Here is a 9,364-nt window from a genome sequence, read left to right on the forward strand (position 1 = left end):
GGCGAGCTGGAAACCTGAGGGACTTACTTAACCGTACGGTAAAGGACTAGGGTAGGAAGTAAGGGGAGGCGTGCTTGCCTCGGTTAACCTCCAGCCCGGTGCCCCCTATCTTATACCCCCTAGTAGGGCGGTGTCACCGGACGGACTACAGTAGCTGTACATACTGTAGCCAGCTTACTGTAGCTTACGGTAACTAAAAATGACTACTGTAGTAACCCACCGATCGGTCGCGCACCACGTGTACACCTGCACTAGCTGGTGCCACTAACTACACGTGGACTCCCACGTGGCCACATCTACACGTGCTGGCCACGTATGCACCGTATCGGTTAACATCTTACTACTGTACTTGGCGAGGCCTCTGGCGCCCGCCTAGTACAGTAGCGCCACTTGGCAATTGTACCACACATGGGCGTGAATTCCATCAGACTCGTGGGCGATTGCTGCGATACGTTTCGCCATTTCGGGAGCAGTCTGAGATTTCTTCACGTCAACACGGCGCTTCACGTCAGACTGTTTCAGCTCCACTTCTGCAACCCTATTTTGACTCGTAGATCGCGAGGGTGAGTTTGAATCTTGTACATCCAAATCCGGTTCCTGCCCGCCAACTGTACTCCATGAATGCCTTCCACTGATTGTGTCAACTCCTCTACAACCTCAGATGCTCGCCGAGATTTAAATTTGGACACACAAATCAATTGCCAAGTGTGAGTCGTCCGAATATAGTGCAGACACTGAGTAAATGCAAACGGCAGGCCCACACCAAGCGTTGTGTCACTGATATAGGAGTACAAATCTCCCACTGTTGCGTCTCCGTTATACACTGCGGTAGCGGCCCGAAAAATGTCGTCATCACCCAGTAATCTTGTGAGATTCTTGGGGCTGATAGGCGCAATTATGCTCTCCATTTTCAGGCATTCAAATCGCACCTTCTTGTAGCGTTGTACTATAGCTTCACCTGTACGGTCAACTGAAGAAAAGGGCACTCTGAAGTGTGTTGCTTGATTTTGGTGAACGCATCATAGACCTCTGCTGCGAACTTGTCCTTCTTTTTCCCGTTCCTACGTGTGCTATCCCCTGAGGACTTGATAAAGGCTTTGCAAGCAGCAACACTTTCGTCATCCGTCCATCCCCTTTCCGGCCCCCATAGTTGCGTGCTTAACTCTTTGAGAAACCGACGCAGGGAAGTCATACTTGTGTGGACTGCGGATGTACTTTTGTGCTTTGAAGTTTCGGTGTTATTGTTTCCCGCCATTTCGTGTCCAGTGTTGGACCAATGGAAGTGGTACAACAATGTTACTTCGGCTCGGATGTTGAATTGGATCCTAGAAAACAGGGTCCAAATATCCTGCATTTGGACCCTGTTCCGAAAAAATCTAATCCAAGTTCCAAACCAAATTAGATTGAACTGCATGAGTGGGGAGCGAATTTTTCATATCCTGGTTCCAAGACTAAAATTTGCATTGGACCTGCAAATTTTGTGCGAGTGGAGAACCTCTAAGAAATACTAATACACAACATGCATAGATTTTTGAGTATTGGGCAGTCATTCTGTTTGTCCAGAAAGCCGCAAAATCTAAATAGATTTTAGAAAATCCAAAGGAGATCCTTGATGGAAGCTTTGCACAGGTGCTGCATAAAGTTCAAAAGATGCAGGAAATGTTTCTGCATAAAGGACTAAATCTTGGAGAAATTAAGAAGTGCGATTGAAATGACGCGTATTGGCTACTGAGGAGAGTAGAAACAAGTCAGTAGACGCGGCGTCAAAGAAGTATTTTTAGCTGGCTTGTATTTGAAGTTGAAAGATGGAGGCTTTTAGCCGAGGGTATAACCTCATACCGGAAAGAGAACCCAGCCCTTCGTGGATACTGCAAGCTGCAGTATCATTTATCTGAGAGAGAGAATCTTTTTGTGTTCCTCAATTCCGAGTGAGGGAACTAGCCCTCATAGGCGCAGGTAGAACCCACGCCATTTACAATGGTGGAAAATAATGTAGGCCGGCGGTCAGCACAATGCGTCGAAGGCAACAGATATTACTGCAAACTGGGGTCAAAATCACCTCTTTCATCTGTAGACGTCTCGACTAATGATGGCATCGGAAAACTGCAAACGGGAGGTGAAGCCTTGGAACTGCAGCCATGCTGTTGAAAAGTTGTCACTCCAGACCAAAACCTTCATACTTTGGTCGTTACGGATAAACATTGTTTGAATTTACCACTTGTACTGAGCCCAAGCGATTGCTAAGGTCACTGCGGGGATTCTGTGCTTATACATTACGTGTAAAAAGACTCATGATTTTTTTCACCTTCTCATAACCCCTTTGAACGGAGGCGCGACTGCAGTGTTGTGCAAACAAACTTGCACTTACCCTTCAAGGGTAGAGGCTGTGAGATTTTTTCCGATGTGACTACGAAGCGTCGGGCCCATGAATCATGGGCCATGATGCATGCAAAGGTGGTGACCATTCTGATCTGATTTCTGTAGTACAGGGGGGGCCTCCGTAATAGTGCGCTCTTTGTTAGTACATTTACGTCAATAGTGCGCTTTTCAGGCCATGTCACCGATTCTGAAACGTGTACAACTGTACGCTTGATATGCCAGCAATGCAGCTGTAGCGCGCCTTAGAGCTTGTTCCCCGAGAAGACATCTGCGGTATCAGCCACCACCGGCATCCTTATCTGCACTGCCGTGCTCATCATCATGGCAAACGTGAGCTCATCGAAACCGAAGGCACAGCGCAAAAGATTAACGTTGGCACAGAAAGGAAAAGTCCTTGAATCTCTTGAGAATGGGGAAACAGTTTATGGAGTTGCTGCATCTTTTGGTTGCAGTGTGCGCCTTGTGCAGAAGATTAGAACTGAATCGGCGTTAGTTCAAAGAAAAATGCAAGGGCATAGCCACAACATGCAGCTGAAAACCTTTCCAGCTGCGCGGTTCCCAGACATTGACCGTTCGCTGTTCGACTTTGTTCACATTGCTCGAGCAGCGAAACTGCCGATCTCTGCTGCCACACTGCAGCAACGTGCCTTACGGATCCGAGACAAAATGCTCCAGCAACAGTTACCTCATGATCAGCACAGTAGACTGCAAAATTCACAGGGGCAGGTCAGGGTTTGCGCCGTGCGAAACGTGCACTTTTTGATGCTTATTACGACCAGAATAGAAAGATGAACCGCCAGACGCTCATTGCAGAGCATTTCATGTCGTACAGTAAATGAGCTTTGCTGTTGCTTCTTTAGTGCATGACGTCAGTAGTGCGTTTTGTGAGGCCTGGCACAGGGGTGCACTATTACGGGGGGTCTACTGTAACAGACTCTCACTATCATGTAAGGGTAAGCTCAATTGGTAATTCAGGTTTTTTTGACTTCTCTGGATTTACAAAAGATATGCGTCTGTTCAAACCGGGTTGTGCATATAGGACTGACCACCGCGCAAGAAGCGGGCCTCACGGGCATTCGCTCCAGGCCGGTAAGATACACGCACCCGCCAAACTCAAGACTTCCACAAAAATTTGCGAAACCATGAGAGGCCTTTCCCTAGCTCTCCTTCTGGTTTGTAGCCTTGCAATCGCTTCGGCATGCAGCTGTCCAGATATCACGTTTCAGGAGAGGTATGGTTTCACGAAATCGCTTGTCAGGGCAAGGGCAGTTTCAGTGAGACGTTTCATAGCCTCAACTCCATTCCCGGGGGTAGTCACGTTCATTTTCAAGCTCCGTCTGATGAGGGTATTCAAGGGCTGTGCCCCACAGAAGTTCTTCTACGCAACGACAATGTTGGATGGCGGGACTTGCTCTTCGGTTCTTACTAAAGGAGACACATACTTGATTCAGTTGCCTGTAGAGGTCGAAAACGAACCTTCCTCGGCTGCAAACCCATACAAGTTTTACGGATGCAACAGTGCAAATGCGTGGAAGTATATCCCAAAGATTGAACGCCGTTTCTACAGGAAGCAAAGCGTGAAACCCGAAAACCAGTGTATGGCTTGAATTTTTCTTGTAGTGAGTCATCCTGACAGAAAGCCATTCATCTTTCCTAGGAGAAAGACCCCGTTGCCAAAGGGTAGGGTGTCCAGCATTAAAGAAGAAATAGTTACGCCAGTGTCATCTCGTAGCAGAAGGCGTTTATCCACGCGTTTCTGGCTAAATTAATGTCCAGCTAGTTTTAAAAAGACAGGGCATAGCCTCCCTTTCTGCGTTACAGGAATACTTTGCCAAGCGCACTAAAAAGAACGATTGCTTATCCATGAGGATCTTTGCGGATTTCGTCGTAGTGCCGCATTGGGATGTACAACGTCCATGGTCTTCAGCAACCGAATTGCTTGGCTTATCCATACTGCATCGCACGCTGGCTTTCTCGTAATTTTCTTGCACAGAACTGCTCCCCTTTGGTGACTGTCCAACGTCTTTTAAGGGCCTCCTTTAAGACAGCATGGACGGGCATGTTTGGACATGTATGGACGTCAGCGTGCACCTGATTGGTCCATTTAATACTTTTCTTAACAGTATGATGGCGCACACAAAGTTAATATAATGGAATCTGTCGCTACCAACGTGCCATACGAGAGCACACCATTGGCTGTCGCCTACCGCATAAGTGCGATTGAATTCAATCTTGATCCAATTTAGCATACATTAATATTCAATTTAATCATTTTATTGACGTCCCTGAATGCCAGTACACGGGGATCGCGATATAGTGCCTCCCTCTGTCAGTGGGCCGAAAACGGCACTATATCGAACCAGGCACTGTAAGATAATGAGATTTGCGGCTTTTTTGCAGCCACTCCCTTGCATCACTGCTCAGAAAGACCGTTCGCTTCCCTATCGATAGCCCGGTATGATGCACCCCTTGAGCCAATTTACGGATCACGGTGCGCTGACACAATACACTAAATTATTGGACATGTAATATTTTGAAAATCGCAAACATATACATCCAAACATGGCTGTCCATGCTGTCTTAAAGGAGGCCCTTAGGGCCTAAGTCGGCAAGAGCTTTGTCTCGAATATGCCAGTTTGTTGTTCTGTAAGCAATTTTGCTGCATTTTACACAAAAAGAAATAGTGCTTACATGTTTCTGAGGACATGAGCATGAAACGGAAAAGTTGGCCTTCTTGTTATAGAACCCCACAGCTGTGAACATCCCGCAGACGACATTTTGCTCTGTTTTCACTGTTCCGCTAGGCGCTGCTAGCTTGTATGTAGATTAAGGGGACGTATGCAACAGAGCTGTTTGTCTTTTCTGCTAGCTTTATAAACCCACAGGCCTTCAATTTTAATAGAAGCCGATCAATACAGCGTTAACAGCAGACAACTAGCACTAAATTTTAATGTTTGAACGTACTGGAATTCATCCGAATCTGATCGGCGTCTGGCAACTGAGACTACAAGAGACGCAAAGGTTATGTGTACAGAAGGCGTATTCAAATAAAAAACGGACTCGATGCTCTTTTTCGTCCGGAGATTCGATGAGATAGGCACTGTACCTGATAGCTGCTTCTCCAAGCATAGGAGAAGACGAATTTGGCGGCAACACTATCAGAAAGGCAGTGCACAACTGAAGAAAAAGGGGGAAGTCAGAAACAACAAGTTGGGCGAAAGTTCTAATACAAGCCTTATACGCATGTACTGAAAACCATCCCTTCCTTCCAGCGTGTCTGAAGAGAATCGCTTCAGACCACACGCTATAGATGTTTGTATACTTACATTGATGAACGAATCGCACCACCTCGCGCATTATGATATTTGAGCCGAAGTGGAGTGTAGAGGACACCTTCAAAATCTGTATCAGTGTATGCAATTGTCCTTTGAAGTGCCCAGCTGAGTGCACTTCATAGCTCGTCAGAGATTCCTCAGGTCCAGCATGAAATTTTACTACTCTTGCATCACTGCACCCGACACTGAGAAATCAGATGACAACTGACTGCTTCTGTCCCGCAACAGACGGAAAGACAAGCACATATTACCCAAATTCAACCCAAAAAATAAACTCCTCTTCTGCGTGGGACTTTTAGTGTGAAAGAATTGCGTTTCGGGAGGACGAGAATTCCTCTTCAATTGCTGTACGACTGAGAATCCTAGGGATTCAAGATTGCAATATTGCTATGCCTCAATTTAGTATTTATACTCAGCCTCCCAGCTCACCAAGACGAGCAACGTCTTTTTCCTCACACATAATTTTTGAAGCCCCGATACCTCAACATCGAAATCGCTTGCTGTTCTTGAACAAACAGTGATTCACGATGTACACGGTCAAAGATACTTTTAGACTCGCCACCAGAGTAAGTTCAGCCGTATAATGTTTCAGGGAGCATTATTCCTCGGATTATTCGGGCATTCTGACGTCATTTGTTTTACTTGAAAAGTCTTTGCAACCCTGTGCCGACAGAACGAAGTCTTCATCTCGTCGAAGGGGGGAAGTGAAGAAAGGATATCACACCGGCGCCCATTTTCAGCTTGCAGCAATGCTTGATAGCATGAATCTAGGCCGAGGCGTACCCCGCCGCACTTCGAGGCAAGTGCCACTTGCGGGATGCTTTCAACCCCGTTCACTTTTGGAGGCCCGTAAATTGCGGTTGGCAAAGGTATGGAAGCCTAGGTTTGGAAAAAGCCTAGAATCTGTCGCGGATGGGGTCCATGTTACTCCAATGGCAATTGAAGCTTGCCAAGATTGAAAGGAATGGACTACGGCTCTGACCTCGAACTAAGAACAAATGTCTTTTGGGTTCTCCGGCGAGTATCAAACTGTTATCACCGCTACTGGAAAGGAGCCTCCAGTTTTAGTTGCCCCTTAATTTATTTTTCTGTAGCTTGTTATATATATATATAGTAAAGCCTTTCGATTCATACCCTCAGTAGCTTCGACTCATTCCCTCTTTCGCTCTTGAAAATTGCTTTTGTGCTTCTTTCCCAGTAGAAGACTTGCGAGTGCAATGCAAAAGTTGTGGAAGAAAACCTACTTCTCAAAGTATAAAAAGTGTTCATAGGCTTCGAAGTAAAATATGCTTTAGAAAGGCGCAATGTGAAAAAAACGACTTGCATGGACGTTTGGGAGGCGCATGCGCAATAAGAGTTTGTGTTTTTACGGACGTGCTGCCCTTCTCTCGGCGGACTACAAAAACGTCATATGTAATCTCGGAGCCAAAAGTTTTCGCGTTTTGCAGTTTTGCTGGAACCACATCGTGCACGCAATGCCATGGACGTTTGACTAAGACATGGTCACCATCTCAGAGATCTACTGCTCTTAGGCATGGTCGGGCAAAACGATCAACTCAATCCTGTTGGCCCTTGTGGTCAGTGGCGTAACAATCTGGCAAGAAGCAAAGCTCCCTGAATGGACCGCTGACGGAGAGCTATGTATTCGACATGCTACTACTAGCGATAGATGCTGTCAAAATTTGCGCACTTGCGAGCTGTGCGTATTGGCAAGAGGCATTGCGAAAGAGCAGAGCTGCGGCGGGATTTAAAAGTACACTGCGCATCAAGCTGAACGCATAGATCGCATCACACTGTACTGGAATGATCGCTCGTGCTATTTTGGGATGCAACATAATCACGTTTCAGGCCTTGACTTTAAGTAGGGAATAGGATTTCCTGGAACACTCCACAGAGCGATTTGACATCATAATCTACGATGTGATGGTTATTTTTTTTTAGATGTGCTGGAACAGTTTCGAGCTGGAGAGCCACCTCGCCCCGGCATTGGTGTGCTCCCAAAGCACGATTCCAATAGGGACCACACCAATCCCTGCATCCGAGAGGAAAACGGGATAGTTTCCCGTGAACTGCTCCCATCAGCTTCGCGCCGTTCAGAATGGCAGAGATTAGGATAAGGGCGGTAGAAGCTGAGGACGGCGACAATGGTTTCTTCAAGATTTTATCTCAGTTGACGCATGCGCCCGTCGTCCCCCGAGCAAAGTTTGCCGAGCTTGTTAGGAAGGAGCGAGCCGACGGATCACGCACGACCATCGTGGCAGTCACCGCGGAGGGGTCTGTGGTGGCGACTGGGGCTGTAATGATGGAGCACAAGTACATCCGAGGCGGCGGCATCTGCGGACATATTGAGGACATTGTCGTGGATTCTGAGTTTCGGAAGGCGCAGCTAGGGAAGAAGATCATCTCCAAACTGGTCGAAATTTCGAGAGAGAAGGGTTGCTACAAAGTGATTTTAGATTGCGCCGAAGACAATGCCCCGTTCTACGAGAAGTGCGGCTTCGAAAAAAAGGAGTGCCAGATGGCCCTCTATTTTTGATAGTGCTCCCAACAAGCTTAGCTCTTGGTATGCGCACTTTCCCCTTCCTTCACGTCTCTCCACTCTACTTCGCCACCCTCTAGAGACAGCCTAGTCGTAAATCCAGTCATAAATCTGCTCATGCACCGCTTGCATCTCGCCATCCTCATACAGCCTACACCCACCGGGGCGGTAATGCTCGTAGAAAGTGTCCTCGCCGCAGTTCCAGCAAAACTTGCAGCCGCACGCGCACGTCATAAGCGCGCAGCCGCCGTTCTTGACGATGAACATAGCACACTTCGGACAGAGCCTACCGCCCATCTCGCACAAAGCCATGGCGGTCTCGACCTTTTCCCAGGTCGCCACGGAGAGGCCGGCGCGCGTGCGCTGGCGCTCCTCCTCCGTCGCGTCCTGCAGGCGTTCCGCAATCTCCCTCGCATCCTCCCTTTCGTCATCCGCAACGGCCTCCTCGCACCCCAGTGGCACGTGCCACTTGCGCTTGCACGCGACGCAAAACACGTACAGACAGTACGCGCAGCGCCCCATGCTCGCGTCATCGGTATCCACCGCCGCCATCTGCACGCAGCCCTCCCTCGGGCACGGCATCATCTCCGCGTCCCCGTCCAACGCCCTCTGCAGCAGGAAGCGCTCATACTTGTCATAAACGTCCTTCGCTACAGCCTCCCGAACCTCCGCCGGGCTCACCTCCGCCTTACACTCGCTCTTCGGACAGACGACATCGCGCTCCCCGACGCGCCCCTCCTCGATCCTGCTCTCCCAGAAGGCGGCGAGGCACTCCTTGCACGCAACGTGCCTGCACGCTGCGAGCGACATGCACGCGGTGCCGAGCTTGTCCTCCCAGCACACGGGGCACTCAAAGCTGCCATCGCGCAGCCTGTCCCTCTCCGCCTGTGCGGCGAAGGCCTGTATCGCGTGTGCGATCTCGCGCGGCGGCGCGGCCTTGCGCGCCGTGCGTGCATCCGGCGGGGCGCGCGGGTCGTCCTCGGAGAGGCGGAGCTCGAGCTCGGTGCGCGCGGGGTGCGCGGGCGGGTGCGCGCGTTCGATGACCTGGTCGAGCACGAAGTCGCGCACGGCGAGGGCCCACTCTAAGACGACGGGGTCGGGGGGCCGGATG

At 49.1% G+C, this 9,364-nt stretch overlaps 4 protein-coding genes; 3 read left to right on the forward strand and 1 right to left on the reverse strand.

Moving 5' to 3' along the window:
- Positions 1–3,386: 3,386 nt before the first annotated feature.
- CHC_T00003840001 (hypothetical protein) lies at positions 3,387–3,986 on the forward strand. Its single transcript, XM_005715270.1, has one exon. It carries the CDS (start codon positions 3,387–3,389, stop codon positions 3,984–3,986), a length of 600 nt encoding a protein of 199 aa, XP_005715327.1.
- A 432-nt stretch (positions 3,987–4,418) lies between these two features.
- CHC_T00003841001 (hypothetical protein) lies at positions 4,419–4,628 on the reverse strand. The gene has a single exon (XM_005715271.1). It carries the CDS (start codon positions 4,626–4,628, stop codon positions 4,419–4,421), a length of 210 nt encoding a protein of 69 aa, XP_005715328.1.
- Positions 4,629–7,812: 3,184 nt separating this feature from the next.
- Positions 7,813–8,371, forward strand: CHC_T00003842001 (hypothetical protein). XM_005715272.1 is given in 2 exon segments: positions 7,813–8,250; positions 8,251–8,371. 1 exon segment carries the CDS (start codon positions 7,813–7,815, stop codon positions 8,248–8,250), a length of 438 nt encoding a protein of 145 aa, XP_005715329.1. The 3' UTR covers positions 8,251–8,371.
- Positions 8,371–9,339, forward strand: CHC_T00003843001 (hypothetical protein). Its single transcript, XM_005715273.1, has one exon. The coding sequence runs from the start codon at positions 8,371–8,373 to the stop codon at positions 9,337–9,339; it is 969 nt and encodes a 322-aa protein (XP_005715330.1).
- Positions 9,340–9,364: the final 25 nt, after the last annotated feature.

This window comes from Chondrus crispus, genomic scaffold (genome assembly GCF_000350225.1).
Source record: "Chondrus crispus Stackhouse genomic scaffold, scaffold_202, whole genome shotgun sequence".
Taxonomy (NCBI): domain Eukaryota; phylum Rhodophyta; class Florideophyceae; order Gigartinales; family Gigartinaceae; genus Chondrus; species Chondrus crispus.